The sequence below is a fragment of the Lottia gigantea genome (assembly GCF_000327385.1).
Source record: "Lottia gigantea unplaced genomic scaffold LOTGIsca_48, whole genome shotgun sequence".
NCBI classification, from domain to species: Eukaryota; Metazoa; Mollusca; class Gastropoda; family Lottiidae; genus Lottia; species Lottia gigantea.
In genome coordinates, this window is record NW_008709663.1 from 88,349 (window position 1) to 102,767 (window position 14,419).

At 35.3% G+C, this 14,419-nt stretch overlaps 2 protein-coding genes across 2 annotated transcripts; one reads left to right on the forward strand and one right to left on the reverse strand.

Annotated features, from left to right (window-relative positions):
• Nucleotides 1–1,629: 1,629 nt before the first annotated feature.
• LOTGIDRAFT_124784 (hypothetical protein) lies at nucleotides 1,630–1,794 on the reverse strand (the record flags this gene model as incomplete). Its single annotated transcript, XM_009061390.1, has 1 exon — nucleotides 1,630–1,794. A coding segment is annotated over one exon (165 nt), but the record flags the coding sequence as incomplete, so codon positions are not given.
• A 4,778-nt stretch (nucleotides 1,795–6,572) lies between these two features.
• On the forward strand, nucleotides 6,573–13,792 carry LOTGIDRAFT_164876 (hypothetical protein; the record flags this gene model as incomplete). Its single annotated transcript, XM_009061391.1, has 4 exons — nucleotides 6,573–6,667; nucleotides 11,292–11,385; nucleotides 11,786–11,866; nucleotides 13,622–13,792. The coding sequence occupies 4 exons, from the start codon at nucleotides 6,573–6,575 to the stop codon at nucleotides 13,790–13,792; spliced, it is 441 nt and encodes a 146-aa protein (XP_009059639.1).
• Nucleotides 13,793–14,419: the final 627 nt, after the last annotated feature.

The following is a 14,419-nucleotide window of genomic DNA, read 5'->3' on the forward strand; positions in this document are numbered from 1 at the left end:
GCTAATTCTAAAAATAGTCGTTTTGTGAAGTGCCAAACTCTAGCGGATGAGTATAACCGGTAGTAGTCTACTTCCAATTTTAGTAGCTCAAAATTTTCATGGTCATCATATAATGAATTTTTTAGGAGACATTGAGAATTGGTCAGGCTTTCATTCGACATGTTGGAAAGCTTTCAACGAGATTTCTGGAAAAAGTTATAGAAGGTTGAATTTCGTGTTTTAACATGGGAAGAGATGGCAAATGAATTAGTGGAGTGAGTCCTGATGTCTTATCTGGAGAAGACAACTCTGTAATGTAGATTAGGAATGGAAAGAAAACAAATCGACATCACTGTAGACAAGTTTATACTATTTGTAGACGCCTTATATATAGGTTGCGTATGCCTATTGACCGACTGGGTTCGGACTATTGTTACTCTATTTCCCAAGACTTGATTGCTCAGAGGGGCAAACAATATATTCAATCGGGCAATGGGGCAATCGTACTAAGTTGCAGTGGTGGAATTGGTCGGTTGTCAGAAATTTTCTGGTGGGAGGTCGGAAGCTACGGGACTATGGTAGAGCCATGAATAACATAATATATATATTTTTTTAATCTTTAATATTGTCATTAATTACAATACCGGGTTCACATTTATAATAAAAAATAATCTTAAAGTAAAAATATCTGGCAATCTGGCCCAGAAAACCATCAATCTGCTAACCAGTTGGATAAATATGTCATATGTCGATGGATTTGTTAGAATTTATGGAGCAATTGTCTTTGATAAAAAATATATTTGCCTTTTGATTTTTTGATCAAACTTAGCGAATTGTTGGATAGCTATCCCACATTTTGTTATGTTTTTAAGAAAAGGGTTCTATATGACATGCTCTGAATGGTTCAAATACTGTCATTAAAACCGACTGTGGCAAAAAACATATCAGAAAAAAATAGAGCGAATTTGAATTGTAATAAGATTTTAAATTTGTGATCTAATCACTGCTATAGATGATTTGAATTGGTTTGTTGTTTCTCTTATGATTGTTTTTCCCAATTTTTTTCTTTTTCTTGTCTTTACGACTAGTGGTTCTATTCCTGTCTCTACGACTAGTGGTTCTATTCCTGTCTCTACGGCTAGTGGTTCTATTCCTGAGGTTATCCAAACGAAGTGCTCTAAGAATCATGCGAATTGGCAGACTGTTTCTTCTGATATTTCTTCTGCTATTACGGTTGCCTCTTCTGATAATGTCGATTAAGTCATTGCGTCTTCCGTTTCTACGAAATATGATATCACCTCTGTAATATTCGTTTAAGGTTTGTCTCAATTGATCAAGCATACCGTTTCTGTTTCTTCTATCAACACGGCGTCCACTGCTGGATGGGAACCCTCTATCTCTACGACCTGGTCTGCCTACAATGATGTCATTTGGGTAGTGAGATTCGATTGAGTGGATATAGTCAGCTGGGTGGTGGGAGTCAAGCGGTAGGTGGGAGTCAAGCGGTAGGTGGGAGTCAACCGCATTGTAGGCATCTAGTGGGTGATGAGAGTGATCGGGGATGTGATCAACTATACCAACTAAAGGGTCCACAGCTTGAGTCAATTGAGAAACATCAGTAATTGGATGACCGTCTGTCAGAGACAGGACACACATCGATTCACATTCTGCTAACGTGTCGAAATTATTAGCGTTTCCACCACATCCATTGAAGCTGAATGCCTCGCATTGGTCTTTGTCTTTGTTATAATAGTACCTAGTACTTACTAACGTGGACTCTGGACAATCACCAAAATCAACAGACAGAAGACATTCTGAAATAAAAATAAGAAGAATGAATGTTTTACGCCCTACCGTTTTGCTCTTTGATCATTTGGCTAAAAAAGATTTGTCCGCAATACACATTCAAGGGCTTCGAACCTGTATCGGTCCAATTTCCCATCAAATGAGAAGCTAGCAAATAGAAGCTATAGGTGTCCCTGATAGACATACAAATAGAAGCTATAAGTGTCCCAGATACAAATACAAGGACTAGGAAATCCGAATGATGCAAATAGAAGCTATAAGTGTCCCCGATAGACATACAAATATTAGTTAAAAGTGTCCCCGATACAAATACAAAGACTTAGAATTCTAGTTTATTTGAGCCACGAAATCGGATTGCTACAAGTGACCCCCCGATACACCTTCTGAATTCGTTAAAAATTAACTTACTCTGTGAGAATGCTGACTGTGACAGAAACACCACTGCCAGGGAGCTGATGATACTTAACTTCATTCTGTAATATACAAATAATAGATAAAACATTGTTTGACTAGTGTAATGTTGTCGAAACGTTGCTTAATGAGTTTAAGGTTAAAGTCGCAACGCAACTCTCAAGCAGTTTCATTATTCGCAGCCATACGCTATAGTGTGAGAGCCACTTTAATTTTAAGTAAAAATTTGGCATATATTTTTGTGAACAAATCCGTGGGTACACATGAAATGGGCGTATCAAGAAAATGACTGAGGGGGCAAATATGAGAAGTGCTTCTCCGAGGCGAGGAAGGGCCGAAGCCCCTTTGAGGCCGGAGTCCCCCTAGGCGGAGGGCCATGACCCAGTGGACCTCAAACTAAATAAGCAACTGGAAGGGGTGTATATAGCTATCATGGATCATTCTTTGTAAGACATGTAGAAGTAAGAAGGCAAACATAAATAACACAAGATATATGGATATACTTTTCCTGAGTTTATTAATATCTTGTGTTATTTATCATGGATCATTTAAATTGGAACTGAATGGCAAAAGGGGATGTGGACTTCAAATCAAAATGCTGTTTGGCAACGGAACAACTGTTCTGAAGTTGACCCATGAAGCTGTTTTTAAATATTGACTAGCTTATAATGAACCTTACTCGATCCGGACGAGACACGGACAATTTTTGGTCGTGTAAACGCGTCTATAGTCTTTGGACTGTTTGGCTTTCGCCACGATATCTATCAAATAAAAACATACTAAAGAAATACTTACCTTGTGATTGAAGAATAAAGATGAAGATGTCAACCTGGTCGCCATGTTTTATAAGATTAGGGGGTGATCCATCAGAACAATAACATGTCAGTCTGTTACATCATTACACAATATTAATTTACCGTAATGGACTGGAATACACGGTGATTGACAGTGATGGGACAGAACGGACAGACGGAGGGACAGGTTCAACTTAAGACATAGGGTAAGATGCTTCCTCTCTGTTCAAGGTCAAACTTATTTACTAAAACCCCAGGTTGTACACGCCCTGGAAGCAGGCCCGTAGACAAGGGTGGCGGGGGGGGGGGGGGTTAAATATTTGGCCCCCCCCTGAAAATTTTTCACCCATAACGTTAAAAGTGTCCTGTTCTTATCGTTTTATATAGACAAAGAGTAATTCTAAAGCTTATTGACTTTTGAGTTATATGCAAAAGACTAAAGCCCCGGGTTGTACAAGCCCTGGAAGTTAGATCTTCAGCGACAATTATACTTCATAAAGGAGTCGATGAGTGTTGTCGCTGTTCAGGTAAGTAGGTCGAGATAATACCTTCGGATTTTTCAAACCGGTTTCCCCCTGTCAGTGATGCAGGTAAGAGGGGCTGTCGTGGAAAAAGCGTTTAGTCGTTCGGATGTGACAATAAACCGAGGCCTCATGTGCTACAGGCTGTGCACGTTAAAAATCCCTCGACAGTTGCAAATCGAAAAAGAGCAGGCTAATGCCGCTGCCCTGGCAAAATTTCCCTCATCGCACCCTGCATGGCGTTGCCCGACTTCATTAGCCCACATGGTGCAGAAAGTAGGACGTAAAACTCCATTCATTTCATTTCATTTGCTGTTCAGGTAAGAATTCTCGTGTCACATTACATTGAATCTATCTCATTGTACACTGCATGGCCTTCTAGAATTTAATCAAAAATGTCATATTTATATACTTAGGCCTTGGCCCTATTATGTATTATCTTGTAGGCCCTATCATGATGTATGCTGTCCAAAAAGGGCGAAGAATTCAATAAACATCTATCTATATATTGGGCATCTGACACGAGATTTAAGTAGGACGTAAAACTCCATTCATTTCATTTCATTTCTGACACGAGATTTGAAATACAATGTATTTCCTGTTTTTTCTTTGGTCCCTTGGTTAGGATAGATATTCGCTTCCTAGTTAACCAAAGAGTTGATTTTTTGGCCCATCATTTCTACCCAAGAATCTGAGACCATTCCGGACAGCATTCTTTTTATGATCATATTACTGAGTTATTGGCAGAAAAAACAGTAGGCCTACTTACACTCCGCCAGGGATCGTAATCGTAATGAAAAAAAAAAACATTATGCAAAACAATGGCAACGCCATACATGAGATTTAAAAAAAAATATGATTTTAACCGCTTTCGTCCCAAATTTTTTTTTCGTACCACACGAAATTATTCCTTTCTTGTAGAGCAACTTAAAATTTATAAATAAAGTCTTTAAGATTAGAGAAGAAAAATTGAATAATTGATTAGGCCTAATTCGCTTTTTTTTTATCTAGAACTCAATCCAAATAAGAGATCTTTAAAAAGCGTAAGTTTACAATTTCGATATAATTAAATCAAATTCGTCCAAATCTTGTTTATCTATGGTGTAATAAAATAATAAATTGGTTTGTAATGATCAGATAAACACTATGCGGTGGCCTTGTAGATTAAAATCACCACACCTTGCTTAGCGTCTTGATGATCGAGATTTTATTTAAGAATGAAAGGAATTTCCTCTAACCTCGCTTTCAAACCGGAAGGTATTTCCTCATGGGCATGCGCAATCATTAGAACACGTCAAGCCTAATGACAGAAACTATTTCCCGATCTTACACACATGTCAAATTATTGATCGTATCATGTTTTGAGTGAGTAAAAGCTCGGAGCTAAAAATGTCGTGAAAAATGGTGTTGAAACTGTTAGCTATATGTATAACTGTTTCGATCATAGCCATTTTACAGTAAGTATTGCTGTGATTATTTTTGACAGGCCAACTGAAAGTGCTGCTTGTTTCAGCTATGTCAAGTTGTTGTTACGGCAGTGGTTGTACAGTGCTGGGGGAGGGGAGATTTAAATATTAAATCGTAGATTTTTCTTCAACTTTGACACATACGCTGACTCTGATACATGCTGAATTGCATTTTGCAAGTCACGATTTTATGATATTTCATATTTAAAATGAGAGCCTTCAAGAACTTTATCTTTTGGAATGGGTGATCATGAATGAAATAGCCTTCAGACACAGCTGCAGGAATATTGAGGAATTAAGGAACGCATTATCTTGACCCGAACTGGAATAAATTTCTTGACAGTTTAAACCTAGGTGTTACATAATGTCCCCTAATGAGGAAAACAATTTTAGGGCCAAGGGGCAACTTCAGTTAAGGTTACCCAGAAAGCAGTTAATTCCTTTCCATAATTCTAGTCATAATGTAGTTTAAGTTTTGTAATTTTAAGTAATGGCCTCTGATGAAATAAAGAAGGATTCTGTTCAATATAACACTATCCAAACTAACTTATTAAATATAGCCTCAATATAACTATAATCGCCTTGCTATCCAAAATTATCTACCTATAATACCTTTGATGCCAATGGAAAGAAGAGTGATTCTGTCCAATATAACCCTGTCCAAAGTAATTTATTATATTCAACCTCAGTATAATCTAATCTAATCACCTTGTTATCAAAGATTTAACCTGTACGCAAGAATTAGAAGATGACATTGTTATATTAAAGCTATCACCAAATACCATTAACATTGACTAAAATCATCCATCTTTTCCATTATATATCAGATTGACTAAGTTTGTCAATCATAAAAACTTCCTTAAAGTGGGAAGTCTGTAGTGTTAATATAACTTAAAATCTTCCTGTTGCCATGAAAAACATTATATGTAGTTGATCAGTACAGAAAGGTTAGGTCATCTACACGTTTTTAAATTCTTCTGGAAAATTTGATTGGTTAAAATTGTGTTTGAATAATATATTGATTTTAAAGAGACAGATGCGCCATTTTTTTTACCAATCGTACCTTAGTCTCAGGATCGGAAATTTTATAGCTAATCAGTAAATTTTTTACAGCTCACTGTCAAAATTTGAGCGTTCAAATCCATGTGTGTCCAGAATTATCTGCGATTGAAAGTTTCTTGAGACACTGTCATATATAAAAAGACATCTATAGAAATAGGAAAAGGTCTGAATGTCTATTATTAAAGGGGGGTAGTCTGATTTTTAACTAGGCTTGGAAAATTAGGTGCTCAAATTTAAAGCAGTTAGGTTTTTGGCTTGATATACTTCCTCATGTGATTTTGGATTTGGGTTTAGTTTTGCAGTTCGGATGGTTAGTACTTGGTTTATTTATTGGAAAACTAATGTTTTGAAACTGGTCAGAGAGGGATCTACTATTTATATATGGTCTCCATTTCATTTCATTATACAAACTAATTTTACAAGTTTAATTCAGTTTTCATTTAATTTAATGTTTTGAGTCGCTAAAATTATGCTATATTAGCTTGTTAATTCAGTAGAATGTGTAGACAGTCAATGTCTAATGTTAGGTCACAATGCCTCTTGTTTCTATTCAGTTAAATGTTAAAGATATCTATTATTGTTTATCATCAGCTGCCAAGGTGAATAAGATATTTAGTGTCATTCTACAGTAAGCAAACTAATCTTAAAGTGATTGTAAAGAGGTTTTCTTAATGTTTTATGTGTATCGGGCACACTTACAGCTTCGATTTACACCATTCCAATTTTGGGATTCCTACAAAATAAGTGTTTAATGACATCACTAATCATAAGATCTGAGGTATGTTTTGCAATTAGTGATGTCATCAAACACTTAGTTTTAGTGGAATTGCAGGAACCATACACGTCTTATTGGAATGGTGCTATCAGTGTCCTTGATACACATATACATTAAGAAAACCTCTGTACAATCTATTTAATATAGTACACAATATGTCATATTACCATTGTTTTGATTCAGTTGTTCAATTGATAAGTCATTTTGTTAAAATCTAGAAATTTGTGTTGAAAAGTGGCACTGACAGCTCTAATTGTGTTTTAGGAGCTTAACTAATTATATAGGGCTCATCTCATGCTGCTGACACATGTTTCGGATATGTAGTCCTCATCAGGACTGCTTTAAAGAAGAACTGTGTACTAATAAAAGGTCATAATGCCATTTGGTTGATTTACATTATTCAGTTATTAGTCTCTTATTGAAACCAGTGGTGTATTATCGATATGTTTCTGATACACTGTCCTCATCAGGACAGCTTTAAAGAAGAACTGTGTACTAATAAAAGGTCATAATGCCTTTTGGGTGACAAAGATTATATAATGATTAGTCTTAATCAAGTATGGACAGATATTTCAGTCACATAAGATAATATAAGGTCATAATGTCTTTTGGTTAACTTGAAATATTATAAGTCTTTTTTTAAAATCAATAATGAAGTATTTTTTTGTTAAATCCTGTCTGTTTGTGGGATATTAAAGTATTTGTAGTAAGACAATATAATGTCCATGGTTTATTATAATGTGATGACCTCCAGTATGATATTGTCAGCTAGTTTTTACTCTCCATTGTTTTTTAGTCAGGTAAAAAGATCAATGATAGAATGTGGAAGTTTGTGTTTATTTTTGTTTAAAAGAAAAATGTTTCCCCGGTATTAGATTGTCAAAATGTAAACTTTTCGAGGTCAATTCGGTGTATGTAGACTTCGGGTCAAAATGGCCTTGTTATTAATTGATAATATTTGTCTGAATTATTGTGATAAATCAATGATTAGGTTTTTAAGTTGAAAAGTCAGGGAGTTCGAGGGATTGCAAGGTTTTTATATGTATCAGGGACACTTATAGCACCTTTCTGCACCATTGTTGAAAAGTTTTAATATCGTTATCAGTATTCCTATAAACAATCGCACATAGGGCTTTAAATATTATGAGACACAGGCATCATGAAGGGGAATTGATTTCAAAGACAAGACGTATGATGTAAACTTTACATTGATTTGATTGATTTACTGTAATATGACATAAATATTATCTAAAATATATAGGTGGTCTAACATTTATTATGGCAACTATCAGGAAAACCACAAAAGTTATTTGAAAGGCAAGGGATAAAATTATATCAGTTTAAATAATGTTTGTGAAGAATGCCGAAAACAAGGTGCAAAGGACAAAGTGACCCAAAATTATTTCAAAATTTTAGTTAAACATATTTTGATTGTTTGGCAGAGTAATTAGTTAGTGATAAAGTAGAACTATTGGTAAAATGAAACAGTTGACCTTTCTTTTGCCAAACATCATGTCACTACCAGTACTGAACCAATATAATATACAGACCTTCTCTCAAGACAAGAGAAAATTGAGATCTGATTTCTCAGGTCGTTGAAAAATGTCTGGTTGCCAAAAAAATTAATCATTAGCACTGATGTAAAGTTCCTAATCCAATTTCATTTTACAAGTAGGGATTTCAACTTGCTGACAAGTCAGAAGAGAGTAACAATAATAAAGTCTTTATTTTACATGGGTTAGAATTAGGTCCAATAGACATTAATGGTCCTGTGCAATATTCAGACCATGGGGTTAATAGAATGAATGAATGAACCTGTTTAATATGTAAAATTGAAGATGTATTTAGTTTGCAGTCTCGCCAACTATTATGCCAGCACTTGGCTTTAAGCAATGTCAGAACTGTCTAACTGAAATAGTTATATATATTTAGACTGGAGTCTCATTGACCTACTGACAGAAATAGTACATGCATTATTGATGATAAACAACTGTTCCAGGTATATTAGTACCAGTTAATTGAGCCATAAATTTCCAATATTGTATATTGTTCCATATCCTGATGGACCTGTGCCAGGGTGGTAAATTAGTACCAGTTTATTGAACCATAAATTTCCAATATCGTGACTTGTGCCCTAACAGTAATTGAGCTGTATATTGTCCAATATTGTGATCGACCTGTACCAGGGTGGTATATAAGTAACAGTAATTAAGCTGTATATTGTCCAATATTGTGATAGATCTGTACCAGGGTGGTACATTAGTAACAGTGATTAAGCTGTATAGTGTCCAATATTGTGATCGGCCTGTAGCAGGCTGGTATATTAGTAACTGTAATTAAGCTACATATTGTCCAATATTGTGATAGACCTGTAGCAGGCTGGTATATTAGTAACAGTAATTAAGCTATATATTGTCCAATATTGTGATAGACCTGTACCAGGCTGGTATATAAGTAACAGTAATTGAGCTGTATATTGTCCAATATTGTGATCGACCTGTAGCAGGCTGGTATATTAGTAACAGTAATTAAGCTATATATTGTCCAATATTGTGATAAACCTGTACCAGGCTGGTATAGTAGTAACAGTAATTAAGCTATATATTGTCCAATATTGTGATAGACCTGTAGCAGGCTGGTATATTAGTAACAGTAATTGAGCTGTATATTGTCCAATATTGTGATCGACCTGTACCAGGCTGGTATATTAGTAACAGTAATTAAGCTATATATTGTCCAATATTGTGATCGACCTGTAGCAGACTGGTATATTAGTAACAGTAATTGAGCTGTATATTGTCCAATATTGTGATCGACCTGTACCAGGTTGGTATATTAGTAACAGTAATTAAGCTATATATTGTCCAATATTGTGATAGACCTGTAGCAGGCTGGTATATTAGTAACAGTAATTGAGCTGTATATTGTTCGATATTGTGATACACCTATAGCAGGCTGGTATATTAGTAACAGTAATTAAGCTGTATATTGTCCAATATTGTGATAGACCTGTACCAGGGTGGTATATAAATAACAGTTAAATAAGCTGTATACTGTCCCGATATGGTGATCCATATGGTGATCAACCTGTACCAGGCTAGTGTATTAGTAATTGTTAATTGAGCTGTATATTGTCAAAGATGTAAAATTGTGATATTAGGTTATATAGTTGATTTGTCAATTATTGGGTCAAGATGGCCTGACCCTGATAACAGTGTTTAACTATCAGACTGTCTCAGAAATAACCACCTCATATACTAAAACTTGAGTATAAAAAATAATCAGTTGTGGAAAGGACCGTAGTGGTGGCTGCAAAGAATGTCATCTTAAGAGAATGAGTGTAGGAGGGAAACCAGCATTAAATATCAGTGTTGGTCCAGCAGGCATTGGAAGGGCACAGTGTTTCAGCTTTCTAAACTATTTGTAAACTCAATTTGCACCATTCCATTTGTAACTCAGACATCTGTATGGTTCGTACAATTCCACTAAAACTAACTGTTTTAGGAAGTAGCTATCACAAAGAACCTCAGCTATTAATGATGTATACATCATAGTGACATCTTATAGATTGAATCATTTCTTTAAATACAGGAAACACAAACATTATTTGTGAGATACTTGAATAAGGCAAATAGAAGGCAGAAATGGCCTTGATACACATTAAAAAAGGTCGAAAACCTTTGTTTTTAAAACATGGAATTTGAAACCTGTTTGATTTAATATCTAAAATTATTTAGAATATTAGTGTATTTGGTAACAGGGATGTAAGATCTAATGTAAATGAAAGAAGTTGGAGTTAAAACTCATTCTTGCTCTACTTGACCCAGTCATGTCTGACTAGAGTAGGGACACGTTGTTTGTTCACATAGCTAAGACTTGTTCAAAGCTGGTTTTATGAATTCTAACTTGTATAAATAACTTCAAGGGTCTCTTACTGTGGGACCTTGTCCACATGTGAGACACATTTTGTCTTGTAAACTTAAATGGAACATAACTTTTCCACCTTATGACACAGATTTTGGTTAGGTTGATATTGTAAGAACTGATATATAACACCATATCCTAAAGAATTGTTGATTTGAAAATTGAAATTCATAGTATAAAAGTTTTAGAAATGGGAATTTTTTTGTTAAGTTGATCAGTATAAGTGTTCACAGCTCACTATCGAAATTTGAGCCTTCAAATCCATGTGTGTCCAGAATTATCTGGAGTTGTTCTTTTCTTGTGAGACTGCCATTTATAGAAAAGACATCCATAGAAATAGGAAAAGAAATTCCTAGTTTAAGATATCTTGAAGGAATTATGCAATTTTTGTATACTTCTTGTACTTCTGAAGACTATTTACATATATTCATATATAAATCAATCCCCAAAATGGCACATCTGTCCCTTTAACATTTTACAATTTTGCAAAAATACCAAAATTTGATATGCCCAATAAAGACTCGCATCACCTAGATTTCCTATTATTTTGTAGATTAAATGTGAGGTGTGAAAATGGGGTACCACTAAACAGTGAACAGTTGGAGAGGATTCATACAGCAGATAAAAATAAACACCATGCTTCTCAGGTAGGGGGATTAGATATATTTAAAATAGAGCACAGATTGACCTTGCTACTGGCCGTATCTAAGGGATACTAGGATTTCAATACTATTATTTACAGTGACAGATCTTTCTTTAGATTTACTTGAGGGTAAGAAGGGATGTGCACTTTATTTGCAATTATTTGATTGAAATTATATAGAAACTGCTACAATTTTTGGAATCTGGCAGATCGGATGCTGACTCTACTGGTTGGCATATATATTTATGTACAGTGTGAAGTATAATTTTTCTCTTGCCTCCTTTTCACTGAGTATTCTTGTGGTGCTTATATGTTTATCATCGAAATATTTACAATTTTCTCCCTATTGCCAAATATTTATAGAAGTTCTAAAATACTTAAGATTTTATTGGTTTCCAATTCAGGAATCTTCCCTTGAAGCCTCAATATCTAAAGAAATCCTACCATCCAGTGAAAATAAGCTTGATACAGGGCAGACGTCACAGGTCAGTACTTGTTCTTGTTGACATCTACTTTTACATCATCAGGCACTATACTTGTATTAAAGCTGTATGGAACATTAATATATGATTTATCTCCCTTGTGAGAGTTCAATATATAGCCAATGAAATGCCTTGTTTGAAAGTACAAGAAGGTAATGGCCTCTATGATGGGATGGCATACGAGAATTAGTAGTTTCACTTTCAGCTATTGTTTAGTCTTTGTGTCAAGGGTTCTGATTGGCTGTATTCCCTAACATTTAATCCAATCAAGTCGCTGCATTTACAAAAACCATCGTGTCTAATTCAGGGTGCCTAATGATACCAAGGTATTAGACAGAGTTCATAATAGCTTAATGTTATGAAGATGGGTGTCACTCCTACTCACTTATTTTCAAATGACAGAATCCCATACCATGAACGTTACAATTGATCGCATACCATGAATGTTACAGTTGATCCCATACTATGAATGTTACAGTTAATCCCATATCATGAATGTTACAGTTGATCCCATACTATGAATGATACAGTTAATCCCATACCATGAATGTTACAGTTTATTCAGTACCATGAATGTTACAGTTGATCCCATACCATGAATGTTACAGTTGATCCCATAGCATGAATGTAACAGTTGAGCGCATACCATGAATGTTACAGTTGATCCCATACCATGAATGTTACAGTTGATCCCATACTATGAATATTACAGTTTATTCAGTACCATGAATGTTACAGTTGATCCCATACCATGAATGTTACAGTTTATTCAGTACCATGAATGTTACAGTTGATCCCATACCATGAATGTTACAGTTGATCCCATACTATTAATGTTACAGTTCATCCCATAACATGAATGTTACATTCATCCCATAACATGAATGTTACAATTGATCCCATACCATGAATGATACAGTTGATCCCATACCATGAATGATACAGTTGATCCCATACCATGAATGTAACAGTTGATCCCATACCATGAATGTTACAGTTGATCCCATACCGTGAATGTTACATTTCATCCTGTATCATGAATGTTACAGTTGATCCCATACCATGAATGTTACAGTTGATCCCATACCATGAATGTTACAATTGATCCCATACAATGAATGTTACAGTTGATCCGGTACCATGAATGTAACAGTTTATCCCATACAGTGAATGTCACAGTTGATCCCTTACCATGAATGTTACAGTTGATCCCATACAATGAATGTTACAGTTGATCCCGTACCATGAATGTAACAGTTGATCCCATACAATGAATGTTACAGTTGATCCCATACAATGAATGTTACAGTTGATCCCATACAATGAATGTTACAGTTGATCCCATACCATGAATGTAACAGTTGATCCCATACAATGAATGTTACAGTTGATCCCATACAATGAATGTTACAGTTCATCCCATACAATGAATGTTACAGTTCATCCCATATCATGAATGTTACAGTTCATCCCATACAATGAATGTTACAGTTCATCCCATATCATGAATGTTACAGTTCATCCCATACAATGAATGTTACAATTGCTCCCATAGCATATGATTTTATAAGCTTACCTATATCTCATTTGATTTTCCATTAAGCCCAGACGAGGAACATTTTAAGCGAACAATCGTAAAAATTTTGTTTCGATCATTTTTTTCACCATCTGCGGATTACAGAAACACGAACAAAAATGTTCGTGAGAATTGTTCGTGAAATCAAACACATTTGATTTTTTAAAATTGTTCGCCTCCAGAACAATTCTTTGTTCGCCGTCTGCATTAACGACGAACATTTATCGGCGAAAGACCAATCGGCGATCAAGCCAGACCACATGACACTCAAAATGGCGACGCCCAGTGAATCCACCAACACAAAATTTTGGACTGTGGAGAAGGAGCAGATTTTAGTAGATATGTGGTCCTAATCTGCCTGTTTGTGTATGATTTCTTCGCCCAACTATTCAGATAGGAACAAGAAGTACGCTGCGATGCAAGAAATAGCACAAGCCCTGGAAACAACTGGTAAATTTACAAGGTTCCCGAACACACCCTGCTCTTTACATCGTTGAATCCAGGTACGGACCCAAATGCTCCTATTTCGCCGTCTTTTTTTAAATTAATAAAATAGCTAACGCAATTTTACATAATCTTCTGGACATCGCCATTTTGAGGTCATGTGATTTTCCGTGACACTGGTGTATTGTTCGAGCTAAATGTTCGTCGTCTGCGGATAACGGAAAAGAAATATATTTGTTCGATGTTCTTGTTCGTCGACAGAAATGTTCCTCGTCGGCGTTGGGCTTAACTGATGAAAATAAGTTGATATTAGTGGCAATCTGGTTTAATTTCATCTTGTAAAACTAGATTTATTATATATGATAGTATATATGTATGCCCTTTGTATAGTTTCTATACGTTGACCTGACGACAGAGAAAGCATACAAAACATCAAATTTTAGATCATCAAATTTGAGAAATGCTGTATTAAAAATACAGACATAGTTTTTGCGTGGACAGAGTATTTCAAACTACAGACCTGCAACTCTTCTTTT